This window comes from Ixodes scapularis, unplaced genomic scaffold (assembly GCF_016920785.2).
Source record: "Ixodes scapularis isolate PalLabHiFi unplaced genomic scaffold, ASM1692078v2 PGA_scaffold1__304_contigs__length_218370807, whole genome shotgun sequence".
NCBI lineage: Eukaryota > Metazoa > Arthropoda > Arachnida > Ixodida > Ixodidae > Ixodes > Ixodes scapularis.
Genome location: NW_024609846.1, coordinates 81565733 through 81593689, shown reverse-complemented (window position 1 = coordinate 81593689; position 27957 = coordinate 81565733). Strand labels below are relative to the sequence as shown.

The window sequence follows — 27957 nt, the reverse complement described above, 5'->3', positions numbered from 1 at the left end:
AATCGTGACGACATTTTGACGTCACCGCGAACTTCATTATTTCACCAGCATAGCTCGAACTCCATCGGAATCCGTAGGGAAAAACTCAATCGCAACGTCACATCACGTGACCAAAAGGGCAGCCAATCAGCGACCGATTGAGTTAACTTCATCGTTGAGTTTGCGATCTAGCATAGACAGACAGAACTGTTTGGCGTTGTTGGTTAGTAGAGCTGGCAAGGTGATAGAAAAATAAACTGACTTGGCATCCGCGATTGTGCCTTTGTAAGCATTGGCTTCCTCGTGATATTCGAGCTATTTCATTTCAAAATTTGTTAACTTTGCTGCGCGAAATGTACGCTTCTTTTTATTAGAAAGTCTTCTTTGGGTGTTATTGAACTAAGGGGAATTCAAAACTATTGGGATGTGACGTAGCGGTATATGTTTATTAGTTAGGAGTTCAACTTGCTCTTAAACAATGTCCAAATTAATACTAAAGAACTTTCAGAAAAGTGGTTTAAATAAGCGTTAAGAGCCGGCATGAAAGTAACAGAAGAAAAAAGTTCAGGTGAAGTTGACAAGATGAGATCTAATTAGGGGTGTCGCGAACCGGCCGCGGTTCGAGTTCGACCAGGTTCGACTTTTTCGAACTTTTAGTGAAACGTTCGGCGAACCTTGTATTGAGGTTCGACTCGTGTGCGCATGCGCGACAGGCAGGCCAGTTGGCTTGGGATTGGATGGTGATGGCTAAGGGATGAACAAGGGCAGCGCTGATTGGCTCTTTCAGTTAATTCAGTACAAAAAAATTAAGTTATTAACGTCTTCAGTGATAAGAATTGATTTCTTTTCATTGCAACTGTTCATAAAACAAAATAACCCATTGCATACAAAAAAAATTCTCCAAACCTAGACATGCTTGCTTTAAGGTCTGGCCACAGTGTTCACAAGTCGAACCGGTCCACTGATCTCTATGACAATTAGTGGTCGAATCACTGATCTCTATTTTAGTAGGCTGGATCGCGGATCGGGAGCCCGTCGGTGTCGCCACCGGCGGCCATTGCTTGACACCAGGCATTACACGCAAGTCTATGGGAGAAACGCACAAAACTAAGCATATTGAAGCATGTACGCTGTGCTCGGAGGCGAGTATTTTATTGTGCACTGCGATCCTAATGTCGGGTGTTTGGAGATCGAATCGGTATTTGTCAAACGTCCGGTCGCCAAATAAAAAAATCAAACGTACCGGAGCACCTATGGCTGAGCAGGCAAGCTTGCTCTCGTAGTGGAGTAAACAAAGGAACTTGCCGTCAATAAGACCGTCCTCGAAGAAGCCTAGAACTTGATGAATGACAAAGAAGTGCCATCTCGACAGCAGCTTTCCGGGAGTGAGCGAATTCCGCGTAACAAAACCTTCGAGCTTGCCGTCTGCTAAACCCAACTCAACGGAACCGCCACCGACTCCGCTGTAACTCTAGGTAACTCTCGCCTCATTGAGCTGCACTACGGCGGAGTCACTCTCGACCGCAAAATATTTATTTATAAGAACTGCGAGGACTGTCAGTTTTAATGTTTGTAAGCAAGCTATTTGACGGGCTTATCGAAAAGCATCCAAAAAGTTTCAGTGCCGAGAACAGCTTAGAAACAGGGGAAAGCGTCACTTTTTCTCGTTCTTCCCATAGAGTCCCATGCATTGGCTGGTGTCAATCAATGGCCGCCGGTGGTGACACTCGGCCCCAGCTGCCGAGGCCGCGATCCGCGATCCAGCCCGAGATGTTTTGGTGGCGCCCTCCTATGGTTCCCCCTTGTGACGTCATTACCTTGCAAACAACAAGTTCGATGGTGCTTGTAAATAGCATGGTGGAAGCTTGAAATCATTCCGCTCTCAAAGGAACACTGCCAACACCGTCCAAATGAAAGTTCTTTCATTCCTCTTATTTCCGTCGATGATAAATCCCCTTTCCGACGTCATAGTCAGCATTTGGCCAATCGTGGCAGGCCGACCACAGCGACGCTTTCGGTCGCGCACGGAATCTGGTGAAAACATTGAGATCAGTGGGTGAAAAGGTCGAAGGTTCGTCGAACCGGTTCGACCCAGTCGAACCCGAAAGTTCGACCTAAAAATCTGGTTCGACAGAAGTTCGCGACACCCCAAGATCTAACACGTTCGGAGTTGTAGCAGTGATTCTAGTAGGAAGAGACACCAGCTGCCCGAAAATAGGGTGCTTCGAAACTGTGCTTGCTCCAGTAACGTTGCCCCGAAGGTCATCCTGGTGATATCGCACACTGCCTAACGATAGTTGTTTGTACTTTTACACTTAAGCTAGATGGCGCAAGCTACCACCTATTACAAAGGGTATAGCCATTAACATTTATCCATTGGTCTGTCTTTACACAACTTTTCTCAGCTGACTTGAGCAACTTCAACTTGAGTACAGTTGTGCGGGAACCTCGGTGCTTCTGGCGATTTGAGTTGGACTTATTTTGTTAAGGTGCCACCGAATTTTCCCGCAGGATGTCAAATAGGAGCCAGCCGGAGCAGGAGATGCCGACAGAAGAGAAACTGTGTCAAAATTGGTGAGCTGTGTTGCCGGCGTTCGGACGTCTCAGCGTTCCGGTTTGAATCTTTCGAGTCCTAGTAATGCCGTTCGTAGATTTTACGGCACCTGCAAGAAACTGGGATGGCAATGGCACATTACTGAGCCTCGCACATGTTATCTTCCACTGCAGCTTCAGCAGAAGGCAAACAAATTAGCAGAGCATCAAAGGATCATGTATGCGGTGCTTAGTAACCTTGTTAAAAGAAACGAAACCATACACAAGGACGAGCAGGGTAACACCCACCTATTTACCCAGTCATGCTTCTTTAGTGTGGCGTTGGCGCACGTGCCAGGCGCTTCAAAAAAGTGGTTCCTGCACATGTGCAGTGCTCACAGGGGGGTCAGTATATCATGTTTTAAGACCCCCCCCCCCCCCCCCCCCCCCCCCCCCCTTCACTCCTTCCTTTTATCGCCCTGAAATTTTGCACCCCCTCTGAATCTGCCACTGCCTGCATGTTCTGTGCTTCTCATGTCTATGAGCCTCTACCTTTTCACAAACGAGCTAATTCTTTATGGACAGAGTTACTTTGTCCACTAGCCAAACCCATATGTTGGTGATTCTGCTGAAGAAAGTGCACACCTCTTCTGTGATGTCATATCAACCATATTGTGACTGCAAGGGCAAATGTAGGGTGGCTACAGGGGATCTTACGCATAAAACAAGCCGAAAAAAATTGGGGCCTTCACATACCGAATGTGTATGCACTGAAGTGGTCAGTTTTATCATGTGAAATTTCAAGGCGGCATTCTTTTCCTGTAAAAGATGAGACAAACAAACTTGCCAAAGTCATTGGCAAACATGTTCACAGACGACCGAGTTAGCGAGGAATGTAACCTGTCGTGCCACTTCGCAAAAGGTGCAGCGAGCAGATCAACACTGTGTTGTCTGCACACTGTGCCTAGCACAGTGCACGTAATGAGAGCTGTACATCTATACCAGGGGTGGCCAGGCTGACCCGGGTGCCGCAAAGGAAACCACGAAACATCTAAGAGCCGCCGAAATGGGGGGGGGGGGGGGGGGGCACAAAACAAAAACAGCTACCTAATTAGCCCCACCCCCCAAAGCATAAAAAAGCAGCTTGCGAATCACAACTGCAAGCCGGTAAAAATAACATTGAGAATGTTCCCGGTCTTTTGTGAGCTTGAACATAACGTCTCTGACTAGTGGAAGCTATGAATGAGGTAAACCCTGGCTTTCTCGACCGTCAGCAAGAAACGATATGGAGGGAACATTTGTTACCTAAAGAGGACTAGCATCAGCGGCGAGTGCCAAAGGCCGCGAGACAGAACATTTCCTCGACCCGAAGCCAAAGTGCATGCATCTTTTGAAAGTCCCTGTTCTTGATGCCTTTCCCCCTATACTCTGTTTCATACTTAGTGTGCAACGCTGTGAAAGGTACTGGCGCGAGTATGGGGCTTGATCTCATTGATCATTCGCACGCGTTCTCGCGCAAACAAAACCATAGATGAAGCCACGCACTCGCGCCAGTAGCTTTGACTGCGTTGCACGCTAAGTATGAAACAGAGTATAGGGTCCGGCAAACTCTCTCGAACAATGAAAGAAACATGATCTGTTGAAACATGCGAGTGAAAAGCGGTTCAACTGTTTGTATCGGGGCACAAGGCTGCCAAACCGCAAGCTGTTCTTTATTCTGAAATCCTTTTCTTCTTTCCTGGAAAAATGCGGAAAGGGGCGGGGGGGGGGGGGGGGGGGTCGGGTACTTTTACGAGGGATCCGCGAGCGCACCGTGACCAGCAAAGAGCCGCGGTTTGGCCACCCCTGATCTACATAGTGTGACTACAGTATTACAATGAGTCTGTACCTCACACTCCTGGTTGTGATCGTCATCTAGGTTTCTGTCCACCAATTAATGCTGGAACTGCTACAGAGATCCTTTTATTTTTCAGATAGAAAGTACACAAGTGAAGCAAACCTCTGTTTTAAGTGCAACAAAGGTTTTAAATGACAGACGAAAGGCAATATTGCCAAACTGCAGTGGACGCCGGTTGCCCTAACAGTGCATAGCATGAGCCATCTTGTGGAAGTTCTGAAGTTTGGGCAGTTTATGTACTGGTGCCACAAAGTGCGGCGATTACCTCAAACTAGGTGGGGATACTTGTATGCTAGTGGAGACCTTTCTTATACCTGATAAAGCCGTGATCGTCAGGAAGGCCGGTGGAACACATGGAGAGGCCATGATGCTGGTTGTCTTATGCCTCGTTGGCCTGCATTCCTGCGATGATGAGTAGTAAATATGGTTTTCGACCTAACCAAACCTACTAGTTTATAAAAAAAAATATTCCGTTTACTAATTTTTGCACTCCCAACAGCCGTATCATACTATGTCGGTGGTTCTTATGTCCTCGTGCCCCCCCAGCCAGCGCCTGGTGACGGCCCCCAACTTCCTAGTGCACAGCGTGCACTGCCAGAGGAATATAGTGCTGTGCCCGGAGTGCTCCAGCCCTGTTCCTCGGTCAGGTTTAGAGGAGCACAGAAGGACGCATGCCCCAACACGCTGCCCAGACTGCAAGTGCTATGTGGAGCTGCAACGCTTGTCTGAGCACAAGGTAGGTTCTGCATGCTTGTACAAGCCCTGAACCCCTTAGCCCCAAGGTCTGGAAGTATGGGACGTTGCAACGCATTTCCCAAAACAGACTGTATTTTTATGTTTTCCAATGCAACAAAATCAGCTGTGTTTGTTTGCATAGCCAGTCCAGTACCGGATGAGTGTCACATGACCTTTGAGAGGGGTGCAGTGGCCTGCTATTTCCAGGTTTGAAAATAAACATATCTGGCAAAAATCTGCCTGATTGGGTTAGAATTAAAGGGGCACTGACACCCCAAAGGTCGTATTTATTTTTATTGCCTAAAACGATGCAAGTTGCAGTCATAGACACGCAAAAAAAACCGCATCGCGAAAAAAAATTTTCTTGCGCGCGCGCGCGCCTTTTTATTTTTGGCGTTTGATTTTCCCGCCTCTCGCCTCCTCGCTTCTTTTGATCGGTGATGTCAAAAATCAGGAAATTTAGAAGCTTTGTAGGCGACATCTCTATAACATTTAATTACGGCAATCCTAAAACATGTTTTTTAACGCCATTGCGAACGCACTACGGCCCTTCTTTTTGAAATACCAAAAATCGGGAGTTCGTTGTGGTGCCGTCTCCTGGATTTGTATCCTCCAACGGAAAACAGGCGACACCGCTCAAAACCGGTCCGCCGCAATGCCGCCGCTCACTCCTTTCCTCCTCGCTTTGGGTCGCCATGGCAACAGCAGGGAGTGGTGAAAGAAAGTCGACTCTCAGGTCTCCGCAATTTTTGACGTCAAGGCACCGGCGCCGATCGCGCGGGAACTTCGAATTCGGCATTTGGAAATTGTTTTTTTACTTCACAAATACTGAATTTCCAAGTTTCAAATTTTGAGGGTAATGTCCCGGCATCGTTTTCAATCGTTTCGGATAATAAAAAAAAAAATGATTTTGATGTGTCAGTGCCTCTTTAAGGTCCAAAAAGAAATATAGCTCCAACCATATCTTGAAAGGAAACCCGACGTTTCGAAACCAGCTCGGTATCTTTTTTCGGAGGTGGCTGAAAGTGCATGGAGCAGTAGCAACTCCTAACCTCGTCGTCATAAATAAAAAATAAGAAAATCTTTTTTTTTTTTTTAATTTTATGGAGACAGTCATTTTTCTAGTTTTCTCGGCGGGTCATGGAGACCATGTGCGTACACAGAGGGCAAGGTGCCGAGGGATCTGTTTAGGTTTCCTGGTGTGTGCTAGATTTGCCATGACCTCAAGAAAAGCCTTTTCGGATACTTTGCTTTGTGTCAATCACGCGTGTGTTTGCGAAGTCGATGTGATGGTCTGGGGTATTACAGTGTTAGGCGATGGTGCTGCGCTCACTCTCTGAACTTTCGTACGTCCTTCTGTCGATGGATTCGCTCAAGAAAGTTCTTCGTCTCGCCGATGCAGGTTGCGGGGAACTCAGTGCATGGAATCATGTATGCCACGTCCTGTGCTCTTTCTTCTTGTAGACAATCTTTGCGTCTTGGCATGAGCCTTCCCGGTGTGGACACGGGCTTGTGGGCCCCCAGAAAGAAGGCGCACAGAGTGTGGTTTACATGATTCCATGTGCAGAGTACCCTGCAACCTACATTGTTGAGACAAAGAACTTTCCGAAGCAAATCCACCAACACAAGGATGATGTGCGGAAGTTCGACAGTGAGCGCAGTGCCATTGCCAAACACTGCTGTACACCTACCTAGACCATCACATCGACTTTGTGAACGCGCACGGGATTGACACAGAGCCAAATATCCGAAGAAGGCTTTTCTTGGAGTCATGGCAAATCCAGCACATGCAAGGAAACCTAACAAGGTACCTGAATGCCTTGCCCTCGGTGTATGCATGTGATCTCTGGGACCCGACGGGAAAGCTGAAGAGATGACCGTCTCCATAAAAAAAAAATCTTTTCTTAATTTTTAAATTTTTTTTTATATATGCTGCTCGGCATGCTTTTGGTCACACCTGAAAAAGAAACCGAGCTGTTTGCAAAAACGTTGAGTTTCCTCTCAAGATTTGGTTGGAGCTAAATATTTTTTAACTTCTTTTCCAGGTTTATTATATGCGGGCTCCTGGTGTTTGCCCCATGCCCTGTACCAGAAATGTTCTTTTCGTTGTTCGTCTTAGGAGAATGACTGTGCCAAGCGGCTGGTGACCTGCGAGTTTTGTGAGCTGTCCTGCCCGTGTGACACCATGCCGGATCACTTGGAGTACTGCGGCAGCCGTACTCAGGAGTGCTCCGGCTGTGGGCGCCTGGTTATGCTTCGGGACAGGCAGCACCAGTGTTCCCTGCCCGGTGTGTCCAGTTCTGTCGTCCCGTCCAAGCGTTCCGCTTGTTAACGCATTCTGGCGGTGCAGGCCTTTGGTAGAGTGACTGAATGTGGCAATAGAAAAACTGCTATCCTGTAATGTCCGGCTGAACTTAAAAAATGAAATTGATGTCATGCTAATCTCCTCTTACCAGAACTCAGGGGCAGTGCTTTCAGCATACCTTACTGATATGCAACATGTTTTCGATAGCATATACATAAACTGCAAAGTGAGTTTTGAAAGCAATTGAGCTGGTTGGGTTTCAGTTTAATTTGAAATCCCCGCCAAAATTTAGATGCCGCACCTATTCGGACAGCTAAATGTGCTTTTTCGCTTGCGATAGGTTTCTAGGGCTCGCTTCGGACGTGGAAATTTCTCCCAGCAACCTGATGTCGCAACATCAGCAACATGAGCCCCTTGCACTCACACGCAGCAACCGAATTGCTACGATTCGACATTATCATCATTAAATATTATTTTCTTGCACTATTTAATCACACAGTTACACGCCATAAATATGTATTCTTATATCTAAACGGCATTGAGAATACTAACTTTCTTAAATTATTTATTTCCAAAAACTGTCCATTTCAAACCAGAACCAGGTTAAACCCCGCCTCTTGGTGTCATCACCGCTACCACAGGAATGTCACTTGACAGTATAACGTCCCTGATTGGCTGCTGCTGCTTCAAATGTCTCCGAGTTGTCTGAGTTGCTCTCCCATTTCGGGCCAGACTCTATCCCAGCAATTCGTGTTGCAGTGTGAGGATCTAGGGAAAGCTAGAGAACAACTCACCAGCAGCCCTGAAAAAGCTGGGAAAATTTCCCTGTCTGAAACTGGCCACAAACTTGTCGACGGGGCAACAGCCTTGTTTAAGTTTGGTTGGTTATGCGGCTTGCAACCTCAGTTGCTTTGCCCCAATATTGTTTTCGTTTCGTCCAAATATGGTTTGATAACCCTGTGACTTTAGTTACCTTTGTACTGAATTGGGCTGATGGGACATCCTCGTGGAATGGCCCACCAGAGTGGCTACTAGGCGGCATTTGTTTCCTGTCCCTTTTTTGCTACTTCCGAGACTTGTGGCCTCTGGGTTCAACCTTAAGCAAGCCCAGCTGCACAGATTATATGTCGCCGAGGAATAAGCTTTTACTTGTTTGTTTCAATCTGAGGTGGCACCACCTTACGCGTGAGCAGAGACTGATGCTCGTTCCACTTTTTTTTATTGGGAAGTGTCTGTTCTGAGCACTATTCAAGCAGAGTGAAGGAATAATTTTGTGGTACCTTTAAAAAGAAATGGATGGCTGACCCAAAAGCTGGCACCCAGCAGCCGGGCTCATTTCTGCATGCCGGAATCTTGAGTTCACTTTACAGACGATGCGGACCACGTGTCGGAGCAGCTGGACATCCTGGACATTTCCGGACCGGACGCAGACGACGATGCTTACGACCAGCTGTGGCTGCCCCCACCAGAGCTCCTCTCCAGGGCAAGCTCAGAGTCCAGGTGCGTAGATAGGCTCGAGTGCCTCCATCTCTCCTTGCTAGCTTCTTGGGCTTGAAGCTGTCCTGCTGCGCTGTGGGGGGCTTTACCCGGTTTTGCAGCTTTTTGTCAGGCCATGTGAGGAGTGCGTTAGATTGGCAGGGAAAGTAAAGTTTCACGAAAGCTTCCAGTGGGCTAAACTTGGCATGCAGTAGACTCTAACTCGGCATTCCCGCCACGCGTAGGTCTTGCTGCATTTCCCATCACATTCCCAGCTCCGTGCCAGATCCGTACCCCCCGGAGGAAGTGCAGCTGCCCTGTGAGTTTTGCTCGCTGCTCTGCCCCATGGAGGACCTCATTTTACATCAGGTGGGCACTGTCCTCCCCCTTGCTGGGACCTCCAGCGATGCACATTCTCAATGACACGCTCTGTGAAAAAGGACACATTGTCAGTCGCCAATAAATCTGCAAACTCTTTAGACGACACCTGCAATTTGTGTTGCCCCTTCCCTTGAAGAATGCTGTCCGAAACATGTTCCAGGCACACCTGCTACTGCCATGTTTAGCATCCAGCGCCGCCCACACGTCAGTGTCGCTGAAGGTATGATACGGGCTGCTGCAGACCCGGCAAGTAGTTGTAGAAGCTTCGGTGGAGATGCTGAACAGGCACAGGCCATGCTGTCGTTGGTGTGTCCTAGTTTGTGGCTTCTGGAGTTTTTGTTAATTTGCTAGTGGCAGTGCAAGCTACAGCTATGTATCTACCTTTGCCGCCGTGCTGTCATGAGGGTTGTGGTAGTCTGCAGTGTTACACTATCGTGATGTTACCAGCTGCAAATCGATGTAGCAGAGTAAAGGTGCAGTAGACATGCCAGTTGTATGGATGTTCAAAGCACGTCCCTTTTTTTTTTTTAAAGTAAAGTAAAAACAACAGACGGGATTTGCTGTGACATTGGTTAACCCAGTGTCTCAAAGCAGAGTTTACTTGAGTGAAACATGGAAAAAAAGTCCGCTAATTTCTTTCAGCCTTCGGTTCCCTCAAGGTGTTGGCGGTGTGTTGTTTCTTCGACAAGCTACGAGAGTTAGAGACAGATCTTCCCCACAACAAGATTTGTTGGTTATGTGGCTCACAGCCTTAGTTGTTTTGCGACACACAGCGCCAGTATTGTTTCCTCCTTGTTCAATTTTGGTTCGATAACCCTGTGACTTCGGTTACTTTTCTACTGAATCTGGCTTTGCTTACTTAAAGAGACACTGACAGGGTATTTTTGCTCGCCAAGATTTTTATTTGTACATGACATATGAGAGCCCAACTACACAAAGAACAATCTGAGGCTCGAAATTTGTTTTCTTTCCCCCGGAAAAATGATGATCGAGAATTGGCCGGTTAGAGTCACGCTCACTCTCTTCTCTGTGGTCCCGTGCCGTTTTCGACGATTTAGACACAACCACCAAATATAATTGAAGCTACTAGTCATCCACTCAATGGTAAAAATAGAAAATAAATATCGTACCTATTTCTTGCGGCTTCTAAAAAACTGCAAATACGACACAACCTGAGACACATGTGTCTCAGGTTGTGTCGGGGCACCTTGGGGTGCATTGCCGCGGTTGCGGATGTACTCCGGTTTTTGAACAATGCACGGTCATCAGTAAACAAAAAGATAAACTGACACGTGAGATTATAGAAGCCCGCGCCATTGGACAATCGGGCTCTGAGTGTGTTAGTGCCCCGTCACTTGCCTTGACAGAAAAGGAGTGTATTTTTCTACTCAGATCGGAGAGCAACGGCGCCTGCAGATGACTCTAGGAACACGTGTAGTCCTCCTCTTGTGTTTCTTTTCTTGGCTTTTGGGCAGGGCAAATTGTGTATTTATACAGGTTGTCAGTGCCAATAAAGCTCAGTTGTAAGTCAGCGCTGTGTGTGTCTACCGCCTTCTACTCTGTCCTTGTCCTTGCGCTGTTTGTTTTCCGCTAATATGAATGACCAACTAGCCCAATCGTCAACACTACTGAACCTTGCTTTTATGGGTGAATTTTTTACAAAGGTACGGCATGTCACAGTAGCCCAGAACATCCCTGCAGACTCACTAAGTCGCGTTGCATCACTCCACATATCAGATTTCTCTCGGGAAGCCAGGCTGCAAGAGCAGGACAAAGATCTTTGGCACTTGCGCAGCTCATGAACGTCTCTACAGCTCGCGGACGTTCCTAATTCTTCGACAGGTGTCATCATCATGTGCGACACTTTTACCGACAGGCAACACCCACTTGTCCCTGCAGCACTATGCCGACGAGTTTTTGGCTTCATTCTCGCTCCGGATTTCAAGCTTGTTGCAGAGCACTAAGTCTGGCCGGACATGAACATCGACGTTCGAAAATGGGCTCGAGAGTGTTTGTCGTGCCAGTGCTTAAAATAAACCAACACACTGCAATTCCCCTTACCAAGTTCATCTTTCCCCACCACCGTTTTGAGAAGGTTCACATCGACATCATCGGACCTCTATCATCATGCAAAGGGTACCGATACCTCGTTATTGTTGTTGATTGCTTCACCGCTGGCCAGAAGCGACACCCATTCAAGACATCACGGCTGAAACCGTCGAATCCTCTTTTGTCGGTACACGGGTTGCAAGCTTCAGAACACTCGTCGAGGTTACCACGGACAGGGGCCGACAGTTCGGACCGGCACTCTCCAACGTCTGTCCGAGCTGTTGGGAATGACGCACATACGTACAACTTCCTACCATCCTCGACCCAATGGTCTCGTCGAGAGATATTACCGCCAACTGAAGCCCTAACTTATGGCCCACCGAGAGCCCATCTGTTGGTTGGAGATTCTTCCGATTGTCCTTGGCGTTCGTGTGGCCGTCGAAGATGACCTCGTTTGTTCTCCAGCCCAGCTCATATGTAGCACTTTGCTCTGCTTGCCAGCCAAGTCGGCAGCACCTTTGGCCACTGCAACAGTGCTTCCCAAAACCGATACATACCTATGTCAAGGGACTAGAGAAGATCTTCAAACATTCCCCCAGCACCCACTCGTTCCAAAGCAACCACTAAACCTTTCATCACCAAAGACTTTCAGGACACCACACACTTTATTCTTAGAACAGATTTGTTTTGATGCCCCTTCCAGCCACCGAATACCGGTCCACATCATGTACTGTAAACTGTCATTAATTCAAACTTCAGAAAGCCATGAATTTTGTTTGAATTATCGGAAGTTTGAACTAACAGAAATTCATCTAAATATAATGCAAGATAAAATTGTGATTTGCCATATGAATGGCTACACATACAAAGCAGATGTTTGCTGATTTCCTCTACATAGGCCTTCTGATCATAAGCAGGTACGCCACACAACAAACATTTGTGAAATGTAGGGCAAGTTTATTTATCCTTCAAAAATGTTGTTTATTTTGAACTGTTTAGACAGCACATGACAACTCAAAACAAGTTTGTTAATCAGGTCAAGAAGTTGTCTAATGTGAACTATTAAGCAGAGGACATATGAGCGATGAAAAAGGTGCATCGTGCGGCAGTTATCATAGGAGTTTGTGCGGATGCTGTGACGTGGACCTATTCCATGTTGCCACATCACAGTGCCCGCGCGAGTAGCTATGGGCAGTTCTGCATGGTGCCCAGATTTTCATAGCTCATGGTGCCCTGCTTGAGCCCCGTTGGGTGCGCTTCTTAGCAAACACCGGTGCACTGCAGAAAAGCAACACCCTGGGAAGCAAGCTTCGCAGGTGCTGCCTCTCTGCATTGCACCGGAGCTTGGAAAGATGTGCACTCAACGAGGCTGGGAGAACAAAAAGTATGGATTACACGAAATCGCCATTCGAATTAAGTGGCTTATGCATACATTAAAAACATAATGGGACAACCAAAATTTTAAAATTTGCTTGAATTAACTAAAAGTTAGAAATATCAGAGTTTGAATTATCGCGAACCTACTGTACTCGCGAGAAATGAGAGAACTTTCACTATTAAGGTTAATGGGCAATATGAAGTGGTTTCGACGGACCGTCTCAAACTGGTCTACCTAGAGCAACATTAAACAATGCGTGTCCAAGTGAAGGCGCCGCCCTCATCTAAGCAAACGATTCCATGTCCTCATCATTGGTTTGAACGGAAATAAGTTTGCTGGAGCGACTCCGTCTCTGGAGGGGAAATTATGTGACAATGCCGATCTTTACGATCGGACAGCGCGTGCCGAATGCGGGCCGGCGCATGCAAAACGTAATGCATCAGCTTTACCCCAATCTTCATTTTGTGTGGCTGCGTTTCTCTTTTGTCCGCTACAAGCTAATGCTACGGCTCTCTCATCCAGTCTGGCAATAGCTTCCTATGAGGCTCTTTAGTGTTTTCTTATACTTGAACCCAAAGTAGCTCTTGCTAAGACATGAGTTTATGTTTGTGGCACACTTTGTTTACATGCTGTGCCTCTGAAATGATCTTGTTAATATGCTTGTGAGGAAAGGTGGAAGAATAGGAATGAGAGTAGACCTTATGGTTGGGGGTCTCTTCAGGTTGACTGGCACGTTTTGGGTGGCTCACTGTTTCGCACGTCCTTTACTGCAGTCTGGCTGTGGCCCAATGCAGCAGAGGAGGGAAGATCATTCTCCAGAACCGCTACCACCCGAAAGTCCTCAAGAACAGGTGCCTTGCCCACTTTGACCCTGCAAACACTTGCTAAGCTTTCTCACCGGACTATAGCTTGTGTTTGTGTTTTTTGTGACTCTTTGTAATGTCTTAGTCTCTTGGTTTATTAGCCAGCATTTTCAAGGTGGTAACGAGGGATCACTTTGCAAAAATTAACAGAGGGATTGCGCTTTTTAAAAATCAGAGTCTTTGCATCTACGACCAATGTTGTGAATGGTGCTCAGTTGTTTTGTTTACAACAAAACCGAAGCACTTATGATAAGTGCCTTTGATTTGCAGTGATCATTCTTAGTATCAATTGGGAAGTTATACTGTAATACTGTAGGGTGCCTTTCAAACTTTTTGCTTGTGTGAAAATACTTTTAATCGAAAAGCAAAAGGGCATGAGAGAGCAGCTATAACTGCATGCTGTGCTCCACTGGACTGCCCCATTTTGTAGTCATACACACTATGTGTGGATGCTAGGCATATGCAAATAGTGGATTTTGAGCTGAAAGCAAATTCGAAGTGAATAGTGGTTTGGGCCGAATATTTTCTAAATGAAGGTTGAATTGTTTCTCTAAGCCTTTCACTACAGTTGCACCATACTTGACCCTTTGACGGTCGGCACCTTACATGTACAGAGGTGATTACACATTTGAAAGTGCACGCCTAAATGCAAAACCGCGCTTGCTGCGGGAAGTGTTGCTATTTGTCATGTCTTCGGTAAACTATAAACATTATATTTGCATGGTGTTTTGCTTTGCTGGGGCTATTCATAGTTTTGCAATTAGATGCTACACGCACGTGGCACACACGAGGTCATCGCTTTGCATGTTGGCTTTTCCGACTGTAGTGGCAATTGGAGCTCCGGTTATTTCAATTCAGACTTTTGACACTTCTCAGAGGCGAATTCAGAGAGTGAGAGCTTACCATTCGGTAGAGCAGATGTGTAAAGTACCTCAGATTCAGAATCTGAAGTTGCTGGAATGTTTCGGAAGCTGATGTGCCAAAATAAAACTAGTGATGGACTGAATCTGTCGAACTTCAGATTCGGCAAAGTTCGGCAAATGCTGAATTTTTGAAGAAAAGTTCGGCAAAAATTCGGCAAATGTCTGCGCACGCGCGAGAGCGCCACGGGTCCATGGATTGGAAATAAATGGACGCTGTGCAGTCGTGCGGTCACCATCGTGCAGTGTAGTACAACCAACTGTTACGGCGAGGTGTGGAGGAAACAACACGGTAATTATGCGTTTGTGAGCAAGAGTGGTTCTCCTCAATAATTTCTGCCTCAAGAAGAGAAGATCGACCAGTAATTTACGCAGTCCACTGTGCAAATGACAAATGATACGGTACATCCTGGAAAACGTGATTTGACCTTTCCAGTGATGCAACGAGGTAGTTGAAACATTGGCTGACAATTACTCTAAAGGACTCCTCGCAATTATAACAATTCTGTTTTTGGCTTAGTAGTGTGTGCCAAAAACAAAATATTTTTTTTTGTTAGTGTTATTTCGCGATTTTCATGTATCTGCATAAAACTAAACACAGAACTATAATGCTCGACGTTGCACATCCGACATTCCTAACTCTCCCTATTTTCCTTGCGTCCGTTTGTGTCCTAACACCAGAAACCGGCATTTTAAAGGTTAAAAAAGCAAAGCTTACGTCACGTGACTCCAATCAAAAAACATGCATATTTACAATAATATTCTTCTCTCTTCTGGTGAAGGCTCATCAATCGTTGCACTCAATTTCGCGCACGAAACGGTGACTCCCACAGAAAGCAAGAACGCTGCGTTATTGCCTTCATTTTAACAATGTACACACAGTTGCAGGCTTGCGCTGATGATGCCTTAAAACCGGAACGCTCGTAGCGTGATTCGTGACTGTGCCACGCTCGCTACTGCCCAACCTCGTGGTCATGCCACTTCTGCAAGCAGCGACTGAAATTGCTAGTAAACACACAAGAACGACACCAATACAATTATATTGTAGAATGTCACCTTACTTAGTAATAACTGCCAGAAAAAACTAAATATCAACTTTAAGTCTGGTAACAATGTATTTTTGCCGAATCTTTAGAAAAGTTTGGCTTCCCAAGATTCGGCGCCGAACTTTCTATTTGGCAAAAGTTTGGCCCATCACTAAATAAAACCAAATGGAAGAAAAGCGACAACTTTTTGCCTTCAGTATTTCTGTTCAATGCTTCTAAACCTGAACACTTTGCAAGTACTGTACGTGCTTTTGCTGGATAATTAAGATAATTCTGTGCATTGACCCTTTCTTTATATACTATCCCTTTGGAAGCAAAACCCTACAACTGGGAAACATCTTTTGGGGAAAAAAAACTCTACTGTCCAAGTGTTAAGAAAACCCATCTGAACTTGTGAGGGTTATCCATGTTTCAACCTGTCCATTCCCCAGCTAATTTTAATCCAACTACATTTATGAACTATGGCCTCAGAAAGTCTGATGCCTACATTGGGATAGCAAGTAACATTGAATTTGACAAAAAATTAAACCTATAGAGATGTCCACCTATACCTAATCGAGTTAAGTTATAAATCTTGCTGTATGCAAATATCCTTTTTCAATTTAGAATTTAAAACAAAAACACGAATGATGATTGCCGGGGCATCTCTGCCTAACAGAACATATAGTCTTGCATAACAGCCACAGTTTAATTTAGAAAATTTTACTGCAATGCCGGTTATCAACAGTCACGAAGTTTCCGTTTCGTTTTAAATAGAACAAGCATGGACGTGCAGCATCCCGCTTTGAAAGCGAGCTTCTCTCCTATGCATGCGACTACAATATTTGTACTTTTCAAAATCTTGGGGTGGGTTAGCCCTGTTGAGTGTGCTTCTTAGCAAGCACCCACGCACTGCGGAGGAGCAACCCCTGCGGAGCTCACTTCTGCGGCTGTGGCTTCTCCGCAGTGTACTGAATCTCGGTGATGGCCGATTTACACGACGGACTGATCCGCAAATGGATTGATCTCATGACAACATCTCCGTTCTTCTTCAGTCTCTTAAGCGCATCCACACGAGGGAGACGACGAACAGACACCAGCGAGGACGAACCGAATTCATACGCTACCTTACAGTGCCGCGAAACTCCAATATCTCACCGTGACACCTTTGTCCAAGAGAGAAATCAGCATGTGCTTTTGTGATAAAGAATCGTAAAGCTAAAGCCACAAAGTGCCACTAGCTTTACTAACCCAAGGCATGACAGTAACAGGCATGGTCCTGCTCAAGAAGGCTTTGGCATAGAAGAGACAAAGTTCTGGGCTCGCGGAGGGGCGTTTGGAGATACCTTCGCACTCTCCGCACTCGTGCACAACACTTAAATACACCACAGCCACAAGAAAGGTCTTGCTCGGTGAAAGGTTGATTGGACGTGCAAGAATTATTGCGGCGTGCTAGACGAGTTTTGACGGAAGCTTCTTGACACGGGACTGGGGGGAGTACCGTAACTTGTGTCGCGTCAGCCGGGCAAAGTTTCTGCAATTCCTTTCATGCGTGGAACCAAGAATCATGCGACAAAATGAACCAGCAAACGCGCAAAACTCAACGATGTGCCATTTTTGTTTTAATCATCCAAAATAAAAAAAAAACAAGATAACATTGTTGCCAGATTAAACGCTTTTTAAGTCAATCTCCCGCCAAAAATCCGCAAGTTACAAGGTGCTCAACTTTATCAGTCCGCGCGTCAGTGAACAAGGCGCGTATCGCAAGAATCGGTGACGTGAAGGTCACGTGGTACACGGTCATCGGACGAAAATCGTGATTCCGTCCGTTGTATGAACCGGCTATACGAAATGCGCTCAACAGGGCTAAGCTGCTGCCATCACACTTAAAAATATATGACTATCACAGTTCATTTCGAAGCGAATATGAATATCTGCCGTATTATTTAAAACTACTTATTGAATATTCGCACGACCTTAGACAAATGTACTGTGAGCTTTCCAACACCAAGTTTCGCAGAACAGACCCATGTCCCTTTCCTTTGGTTGCGGGGCTGACATTATGAGAACTTCCTGTTCAAATTTCATTGTTTCGTTTGAAACATTGAAGCTACAGGAAATGACATGATTAGACTAGACATATCTATTTGGCACTTGGGCTTACCAGCCACATAAAATTGCAATCTTTTCCATATTATAAGCAGGATTACTTTTAAAAGAAAAAAGGACAACAAGACAACAATGTCTCGTTGTCAACGATGCCCGTCATCTTCATCTAATTGAGATGTCTTTTCTTCGGTGAATACATTTACTTGATGGTGACTTGCCTGTCATTCTACCTGCAATGATTTTTTTTTTTTTTCAGCTTGTGGATATGGGTCCCTGTGAGATCTGTGACAAGTTGTTGCCGATGCACAAACTTCACTCACACCAGGTCAGTCAAGCAGCACTTTGGTTTGTTAATTGAACTGCGTTTCTCGTGCCAGCGACACACGCTGTTTGCGTGTCCGTTGCTTGCTTCTCGTTCCTCAGCCGACATTCCCACATCCGACACGCACGACTCCTTCGTCCGGTTCCACTATAATAGAGAGCCTTTTCTAGTACTTTCTTTAGTGCTCGGACAGAAAGGAACCTGTGGCGGGTTTTTTTTCTGTCTGAGCACGATGCCTGGAAGTTTGGGAGCTTTCAAACACCAGACAGACCTCCAGTATGGGTATAATGCCTGGAACGTGTCTCCTACTGGCGTGTTTACCGCAACCTTAACTGTGGTCCCTCTATTTCCACCTGATGACATTGCAGAAGTGTCGTGCCGTCGCCTGCCACGATTCTGGCAGGGGTGCTACAATGGAGGGGAATGTGGCTAGCGCCTGTTCTGCCGAAGTTTGCTCCCCATCTTGACAGTCGACGGCAACACTCCAAGGCTCGCAATAATTCAAACTGATCTTTTATACTACTGGTTAATTCAAACAAACTAAAACATTTTGGTTGTCCCTCTATGTTTTTAATGTATTCATAAGGCGCTTAATTCGAAGAGCACTTTTGTGTATTTCATACTTCTTGTTCTCGCAGCCCCGCTGAGTGCGCTTCTTTCTGAGCACCGGTGCATTGCAGAGAGGCAACGCTCCCAGAGCTTGCCTTCGCGAATGTTGCTTCTGCGCAGTGCGCCAATGCTCGGGGAGTAGCGCACTCAACGGCTCAAGCAGGTCTCACGTGAGCGTCTTATAGCAGCGTGCATGGATGCATGGCACAGGCCCACAAAACAGTGTCCGTGCAAGTTACTATGAAAACTGCCGCGCGGTGCCCCATGTTCATCGCTCATGTGCCCCCCGCTTAGTGGTCCATATAACTTCTTGGGCCCGGTGAACACGCTTAATTTTGTTTTGAGTTGTCACGTGCTGTCTAAACAGTTCATGATAAACAACATTTTTGAGGGATAAATAAATTTATGTCATACATTTCACAAATATATTTTGTGTGGCATACCTGCTTAGATCAGTAGGCATATATGGAGGCAAGCATCATATATCTGCTTTGTAAATGTAGCCATTCATATGGCAAATCACAATTTTATCTTGCACCATATTTAGATAAAGTTCTGATAATTCAAACTTCCAATAATTCAGACAGAATTTGCAGCTCCCTGGAGTTTGAATTAACGAGAGTCTAGTGTACTTTTGTCGGGAGTTTCACACCCAGCCACCAGGATTGCGACCTCCGACAGCCCGACAGTCTGGCTCTTGTGATGCTATTTGTTGCTCTTTTTGGGCCGCTTTTGGTGTACGGGCAAGAGAGGACGCTAAACACGCCAGTCGAAGACTTTTCAAGCTGTAAAAGGGTCCCTGTGAATGCGGAGCATGCACCGGAAGCTCTCTTCGCTACCCCCTTTTCAGTTGGGCTGCATTTTGGAACCTGGGCAGCCTGCGAAGCAGGAAAGAGAGGGGGGCCTGCCCTGCGAACTGTGCCAACAGTGCTTCCCTGTGGCTGCATTAGCCCGTCACCAGGTATTCCCGACAATGACGAATGGACGTTTATTAACATGCCGAGGGATGTCCCGGGCACTTCAAACGACGAAAAACGCGGGTACAGTATTGTCTGCAGAATTAGAAGGTCGACGAGGCGCAGTACGATAAGGGTGGAGAAAACATTTGCAACTGGCACGTAGAAAAGAAGAGAAAAATTTATGAACGAATCAGCACTCAAATGCAGCCGCCATTGTAAAATGGTTGTCAAGGCGTGTTCACACAAATTCGACTGCTTGATCAGGACTGTCTGCCTGTAAACCTTTGTAAATCTCTTACGAGCGGACACACTGCTGCCACCTGTCGGCTAGCCTTGGGACACTTGGCAGTCCCATATTATTCCTATTTCTTTCGTGCATCATTTTTTTTCTTTTCGTCTCAAAAACCCTCTATCCATATTATAAACAGCAATCTCTCAGCTACATTTTATCTGTCAAAACCTTCATTCTGGTGAAATGCAGTTCCAAACTCATCGCGTAGATGGCAACAATGTGTTCTCCCATCGCGAGAGATTTTAAGTGGTTTTAAGGCACACGGTCCTAAGGTGTTGCAAGTTTGCATACGGGCCTTAACCGTTGAATGCATGAAACAACCTAATATATGTCCCTATTATGACAGCGTCAGTGATTGGAAAATAATAATAAAATTGTTTATTTTCATGCCCCCGAAAAACAGTTGGTCAGTCTTCACTTTGCTATATGTGGAAAAGTCTATGAAAACTTACTTTTGGTAGAGAAATGGAGCAACTAACAAGCATCAGAATGAAATTCCTTAAGTCATGTGCTAAGACTTCCCAACTACTTGTGGAAGTGAATTGGACGTTTTGCTTGGAGGCAGAAAGTCACCATGAATTTCCAAACATGGATTTAAAATGTCTGCATTAAACTGGTGAGCTTGTATCCCTATATTGTTTCTTACCTTCCTACATTAAAGGGCAACTCCAGTCAATTCCTAGAGACTTGAGCTCGTGGTTGATTAGTTATGTATCCTGACGTAGTAACAAACGGTTCTACGTCATTTCTTTCTAAAAAAGTGTAATATTTTCAATGCTATCTTCATTTAAAGCTCACCAAAACCTTGCCTATGGTGGGCAATATTGCTTCTGTGTCGTCACCAACATACTCTAACCACGTGCTACAAATTGTGACGTCACGCACCAGGCGGTGTGGCGCACTTCGGCGCAAGGGCAAAAGTGTTGTCTGCTGCGGTCAAAATTAGGCCACACCAGACGACGCCCGCACTACCGCGGTCGCAGCTTGTGTTTTAGTGCAGAAAAAGGAAAGTTTTCCCAAGGGCTTGTCTTTAAAATATTAGTAGAAAGTGAAGTTCAGTAAACCACACGTAAATATGTCGCAACGACTTTGAAGTGTGCCATGTTCAACGTCGCAAACTGGCTCTCCCGGACACGACGGACACTGCCCGCGATAATGCATGGAGCACACAAGTGCATGCGCGTTTTGCGAATCGCGGGGCCAACGATGAACGTGCTGCTAGCACTGCCTGTGGGCTTTGCTTGAGAAAGTGCAAAACAAGCAAACAAATCTCCGAGCACGACGTAGGTAGCGCAGGATGGGCTGCGTTGGGGGGACGCAGTGATATTGAGTGCGCCGTCTGCTACGCCGCGTGTCGCCCGCTAGAACGAGCAGATTTCGGTAATTTTGTGCAACGTTTACAACTGGAAGTATGCGGGTGAGCTGGCTAGGAAACATTTTAAACTCTACCCTTTTCCACCTCAAAAAAAAAAGAAGTTTTGCATATTGTTTTTACGCCACGTGAAGTAGTTCTTACGAGATTTGGTTGTCGGAGGATGAAGCGATGCTTTTGGCGTTTGAAACGTGTATGTCTTGATAACATATGTCTAGTCAAAAATGCATCCAAATATATCTGAATTTTCTACATAAAGGGGGAATTCAGTAATGCTCCACAAGGAGCTGTACTTTTTTTTTTTAGCTACAGTTCTTGGAGGTGAAATCGAGTATAGGTAAACCCCGAGACACCGAGAAATATGATTTCATTTCTCCGTGTCTCGGGGTCTAGTTTGGGCTGAAACATGTCGAGCCTTACTGCAAATGTCCCACTGTGGCAGTGTGGAGAGTGTAATCGTTATGACCCAGGCCACCTGTGACCTGAGTCCGGAGGAGGCGCTTCTTTCGGACGAGCTGTACCCTGCCATGGCTGGTAAGTATTTGTTGTTCTGGCACAAAGTCATCACTTCATATTTTAAAACATGCTCAGCCAAGGTTCTGTTCTGTTTTTTATTCCACAAAATGCGCAAAATCGCATGTGCCAACTCGAAGATACCTGAATTCGAATAGAGGAATGTCGTTTCCATCTACGGTGTAGCTCTATTAGTGTAAAGCTGGTGCAAATCAGAAATCACCTGGCATATATTTAGATCTTGCTGTAGTTAGTAGAACGAACAGTTGGGAAATTGTAGGTGGAAGCTTGAACCTGCAAGCTTTTATTGTTTTTCTTTTTCGTTTTTTTTATTCGCATATTCTTTAAAGCTTTATCTGGAGAGAAAATTTATTTTGCTTTGGTGAACCTGTACATAGAAAAGTTTGCGACATTTTTTGGGCGATTTGTGTGATATCTCCCTTCAACCCAACACTGTTTTGTTTGTCTTTTTGAGGACACCGTGAGAATATTCATGAATGTCCGTGCATAGTGTCATTATGGAGAGTGCATATCATACTACACAATATCACCATATCACGTGATTTGTAGGCATGGGCGAATAGAGGATTTTGGGTCCGAGTAGAATTCGAAGCGAATAGTGATTTTGGTCGAATAATTTCGAATCAAATAGTTCGAAGAGTACAAGCAAAGAATACCACAAGATATGTTTAAACAATAGTTTTATATTTGTCTTTATTTGGTATTAGATATAATGTAATTGTTAATTTCAAGTGTATTGAGTTCGCTAGCACGAAAGGGTCGAAACGGTCGGAAGCTTGTGCCACCTGGCCGTAAATTCAAGCCAGAGTAAGTGAAACCCGTTTATATCGAACTCGCTTAAAAACGTCTACCAGTTCGGTATAACGGGTAATTTGATATAAAAGTTTTAATGACTGACTCTCAAAAATCCACTTTCAGCTGAAATATTACACAATGAAGTAGTCTTGCATCTTCTGCTGCTTTTTTCTTCATTGCATCCGCAATAACGATATTTTTCTACGCTATCGACGGACTCCAAAATGCTGAGGCCGCTGCCTTCTATATTCGCGCATTAGCGCCGAACTATGCCGAGAGTACGGAGCGCGTCCAACGGGACCACCTTCTCCTGCAGAGTGCCGTTTTGCTCTGCAAGTTGGCTTTCCCCTAAAACAGGTGGCTGTGTTGGGGCAAGCCAACTAACAAAGCAAGCTGGCTTTTTTTTTTTTTTTTTCCTGGGCGGTTGCGTCAATTTGGAAGAAAAAATAGGGAATTGTAGTAGACCGTTTTTCTCCTCCGCTACGGTATTGGTCAAGAAAACGCCGCAGCTGCGCATTGGCGCCGCCAGTTTTATCTGCATAGTTCAAGATCTTGTGGCGGATGACGGAGCGCTATCCGGGTGCTTAGCGAAGCAGTGGAGCACCCTTTGTCCGCAAAAGATATATTTTATTTTCTTCCAATCAATCGACGCGGACGCCCGAAAAAAAAAAAAAAAAAAAAGCCAGTGTGCTTTGACAGCTGGCTTTCCCCCATTGCGGCCACCTTCGTTAGGGGAAAGCCAGCTTGCAGAGCGAAACGGCGCTCTTTGCAGTTCGATATTTCGGTAGCGGCTGCTATTTTTGTTTGATGCAACCATAGTTTTTGCTATATATTATCACTGTAACATTACTGTGCAGAAAAACTGTTCGATATAAGGAATAATTCGATGTAAACGGGTTCGATATGGTCGGGTTTGACTGTATTTAGAAAGGTCGAATAATTCTATATTGTCGAATAATTCGATATTGTCGAATACTTAAATTCAATTCGAAGTGAATGCCGAATAGAACAGAATTCGATTGGCTATTCGTAATAACTGAATATTCGCCCGTCCCTAGTGATATGACATCGCGGAGATTCAAGGGCTGTGGAACAGCGGGGAAGCGTATAGGCGACCTCGTGACTATTGCAAAGGAAAAGAAAAAACATCTTTAGCCCCCTTCCTGCCCCTTTCGTTCCAGCGACACTGTATGTAACATAGTCATTGTTTTGTGAGTAACCCTAAACTTTAGGCCCATTTGTACAAGAATGTACCTGCAGTACTTTAATATTCCGAGAGATAGCCCACCTTAAATTGAAAGCAAATCGGGTGAAAATAAAAAATAAACTAACTTCCTCTGTGCAAAAAAAAAAAAAAGTTGAAAGAATGTTAGTTTTAAATTGTGACCTATAAGAGTTGTGATCGCAGAGAGGGATGGTGTGTCAAAGATGACTGTCCTTCCCACTCAGCAATGTTTGCATATCTCCCGCCGTGGCCGAGTAACACCATTTCCGCCGAGGTCACCATTGACCAGTACTCTGCAGTTATACAAGAAGTGGGCTATCGTTCGTTGTTTCTTGAAAGAATGGCGAATCCTGTCAGAAACGGGATATTACGACAGCTGTATCTTTAACTTAGTTTTTTTTTTGGATCAGCGAACAGCTTGGCTGATTATTTTTCAAGAGCAACTTTCACTTTTCTGTCTTGTTCCCCTTCGACTTCTGTTTTACGTTTTTTCGAGAGGCTCGACTCTTCCCGATTAATTTGGAGACTCGTTTGTGGGAGGGGTTGGCACTGCCGAATGAGCCTGGTCGTGCATTCCAGGAGGCCAGTTGCTGACCGGACAGCGGTGGGAAGAGGGCGGCCACCGGCACGACGCCAGGTGAGGGCGTCCCGCCCATGGTTTATTGCGAGCTGAAGGGACCCCGAAACGAAAGCTGCAGGGATCCGAGCGACCCTTGCTCACGGTTCAATGTCTCTGGGTCCCCTAAAGTGGCCACTGGTTGCAGCATTGTTGTTCTTGTTTTTTCTGGTTTGCAGTTTCTGTGGCTTATGCACTTCTTTACATTAAACCTTTGGCAAGCCCGATGGAGCAAATCATTCGTTGCAGAGGGATAATTCTTTTTTCGTTTGCTACATTAGGGAACAAGGTAAGGAGAAGAAAGAAAATGGATACTGGCAACAACAAACAGGAGTGCACAAAATATGAATTTTTTTCATATTTTTCTTAAAACAGCACTTGTGAAAACAAGGACTGGTTCTAGTTGTATGCTTTCTGAAAGCATAGTGCATTTTATTTTAATGTTGGGCTCCTACAAAGAGTGTTTTCCCGTAGAAACCGAACTGCAAATTTTTGCAGCTGCAATGCTGCGAGGGCAGTTTTTAGCTGAAATGGTGCTAAAAGCCTGTCAGTTGAATAGTTTCCACTCTACACTTTCAGAAAGAGCCACATGCCAGGTTGAGCCAAGACAGCAAAAGTATCTGCGTGTGAGCAACATAGCTGCATCACCTGTAAACCAAATCAATACCTGGTATTGATTTGATTGTTTTGCTTCCTTATTCCTTATTTGCTTCCTTATGTGAATGTGTACCCCACAGCTGTCATAGCCCATTAGTGGTGAACAGTATCTGTAAATAAAAATGCTTAATTTTAGGCCGTTACTGAAATACCTAACCCCGTGGTAATATATACAAAGCATAGCGCTATACTCGAATATAAAATTTTACGTCAGTTTCTGAAACTTAATTTTTCAAATTCGTGAAATATTAAGCCCACGAAAATGGTTGTTTGCTGTATACTTCAATATTGATGAAAATGGCCTGCTAATTTTTCACAAAGTACTTTATTTATAACAGCACTATTAGTTGTTTTTTTTTACAATGTTTGCATTGCTTTGTTATTAGACTAGACAACACCCATGCAGTTTATTTTAGTTCACAGCCTCTTTTTGCCACAACCAACTCAATTTCTGAGCACTTCTTTTTAGGGATTACATATTTAGGGTTAATAATAAGCAAGTCTCACACCTTGTAATAACGGTGCAAGTCGAATATAGGAGACTGCTTCCAGGGCAAGCACTGGGGCCATTACCAAGCACTGCAAACTCGTACTGAGGGATAATAGTATAGCGTTGAATACAGGCTAACTTAAAATGGAGGCACAGCAAGATTGTTTCTGGCCAGAAAGCATACCTGGCTTTTATTTCTATAGCTTAGCCCCAGAATATTTGTTGCTATCGTAAAGTTCTCATTAACTACTTTGTCTCTTCCAGGTAGCACCTGTGATACCAGCCATGCTTTCAGCCGAGGAAATTTAGGGGTGTGGTGCCACCTCAACTTCACTGTGCCAACTTATACAAGAAATAGTCTCCGACGGTCACTGCAGCATCCAGCTGGCAAAAGAAAAAAAAAAAAAAAAAAACACACCTAGTCAGAACTTCTGGCCAGCATGCATCAGTGATATCGTTGTAATAAACCAGCGCTTTCTAAAATTGTTCGTTGTCACTCACTGACAAGTTTGAACTGGTGGCGATCGCGCTTTCATCGGACCATGCGTGCTCTTGCATGTTGCAACTTCTCGAGATCACATAACACGGAGCTCGTGCCAGATGTCAAGGGCACCCTTCCCTGTCCATGCAGGGTGTCTCAAATAGCAGCCAGGCTCTTTAAATCGAATGCGAAAACCGGTTTCTTAACGTATCGCGGTACTATTTTGTGCAGCATTGCCCCCAGATGGTGCATTTTTTTTTATAAAATTTGCAAAAGGCGAACTTGGCTGAGGAAAAAGTAAAAAAAGAAAAAGGCTTAACTTGTATGGAAACGCAGCGAAGCCACCGGTCTTCAAACATTAGGGCGCCGTTTGGCACGGGAGACGAGATGACGCAAGCGGTCGCGACCCCAGCTGCCGCCAACGAACGACCATAAGGCTCCGAAAACCGGCATCAAATAGCAGACATACTTTTCGCCTCAAAAGCAGCGTGGGTTCCGCAGGCGGCGACAGACGCATAACCCAAAACGGGTGCGGTAACTACAAGGAACTGCAAAGCAGACGACACAAGTACCCCGAAAAAAACTGTCAAAATAACCCGACAAACCATTTTTTAATCTATTGTCTGTCCATTCAGTGCGTTTTTCTCGTAAGAATGATAAAATCGTGCATTGGCAACTGACATCGAAAAAGCTCATGCCGCTTTTGAGTCAAAAAGTTTGTCTGATATTTGACGCCTGCTCTCAGTGCCGTATGCTTGTCTGTTGGCAACAATTGGCGTTGTGACCGCTTGCACCATTTCTTCTCTCCCAAGCCAAACAACACCCTATAGTTTGGAGACCGGTGGCTTCGCTGCATCTCCATAGAGGTTAAGCCTTTTTCTTTTTTTACTTCTTCCTCAGGTAAGTTCGCTTATTGCAAATTTTATAGAAAAGATGCACCACCTGTGGGCAATGCTGCACAAAATCGTAGCGCGACAGGTTAAGAAGCCAATTTTTGCGGTCAATTTAAAGAGCCTGGCCGCTATTTGAGACGCCCTGTAGATATGCGAAGTATCTGCAGTTCCCACACCACACTCTTTTTGTCGCCAACTTGGGATCTTTCGCTTCCGGGGACTACCGATATACAAGCAGCGTGCCTTCGACGAAGACTCGACTGTGTCGTGCGAGCTCGAACCGTGCGCAGTCGAGGGCGGCCAGCCCTTACTGCTGGTTGGGCATTTGAGAACATCCTTTTCTTATTCTCTCTAAAGTTTGTTTCGCTCTTACGACAGACTGCGGCAGACGTTACAAGCCAATCCGGTGCCGCAAATCTCTCCCGTGACTCTACGTGCCTTGCACGTTGCCGTGTCCTTCCCGAAGGTCAACACGACGTTGGATGGGCTCCAATGGTTTGTAGCATCCACCGGGGCCCGTCGTAAGACGAAACAAAATGCAATAGCTGCATTGCCAGTACACCGAAAATGTTTGTTGCGTCGAAGCAGCAAAGTGCCATCCGGTCCCGGCTTCCTCCACACGAGAAAACGACCGTCATGAGGATCCCAGCAGGCGCCCGTAGGTGAAGAGCTCCCACGAGTAGAATCGGACGTTGCCACAATGAGACGCTCCTTTCTTTGACTGTTCTTAGAATCTTCTACGCAAAAGAATGACCATCGCGGGGTTCACGTTGGCCGTCCGTTGGTGCGGAACTCCTGTGAGCAGAGCCGGACGGCCTCTGCGAGGTCCTCCGCAGGAGCAGAGCGCAGCAGCACGTGCCAGCGGGTCTCCTGGAAGCTGGCGGGCAGCATGGAGACGGCAGGCGGGGCCAACTGGTTGACCCGCAGGGCACGGTCGGGCCGGTCTTTGGTGTAGAAGAGCACCCTGCCCACAGGGTCCTGTTCCTCACAGCCCCAGTGGATCTTCACCAGCTGCAGGGCGGCAGTTAATAAGAGGGGGGACAGTCACCATACTTGTTTCAAT

The 27957-nt window shown here is 45.6% G+C and overlaps 2 protein-coding genes across 8 annotated transcripts in view; one reads left to right on the top strand and one right to left on the bottom strand.

Moving 5' to 3' along the window:
* Positions 1 to 2382: 2382 nt before the first annotated feature.
* Positions 2383 to 25870, top strand: LOC120838991 (TRAF-type zinc finger domain-containing protein 1). Of its 5 annotated transcripts, none has more exons than XM_040209172.3 (11): positions 2383 to 2553; positions 4955 to 5144; positions 7263 to 7431; positions 8819 to 8948; positions 9200 to 9293; positions 13506 to 13583; positions 17906 to 17974; positions 19431 to 19541; positions 21674 to 21737; positions 24337 to 24394; positions 25785 to 25870. In XM_040209172.3, exons 1-11 carry the CDS (start codon positions 2492 to 2494, stop codon positions 25786 to 25788), a joined length of 1029 nt encoding a protein of 342 aa, XP_040065106.1. In that variant the 5' UTR covers positions 2383 to 2491; the 3' UTR covers positions 25789 to 25870. The 5 variants fall into 5 exon arrangements, with proteins under 5 accessions (XP_040065106.1, XP_040065104.1, XP_040065105.1 ...); XM_040209170.2 differs by having other exon boundaries at positions 2415 to 2553; positions 9170 to 9293; XM_040209171.2 differs by having other exon boundaries at positions 2415 to 2553; positions 8807 to 8948.
* Positions 25337 to 27957, bottom strand: part of LOC8037629 (deoxynucleoside triphosphate triphosphohydrolase SAMHD1) — a 39247-nt gene continuing 36626 nt past the window's right edge. For all 3 annotated transcript variants that reach the window (XM_040209176.3, XM_040209174.3, XM_040209175.3), the window contains exon 12: positions 25337 to 27905. In XM_040209176.3, coding sequence (XP_040065110.1) covers positions 27660 to 27905 — 246 coding nt within the window. In that variant the 3' untranslated portion in view covers positions 25337 to 27659. The remainder of the gene's footprint in view (positions 27906 to 27957) is intronic.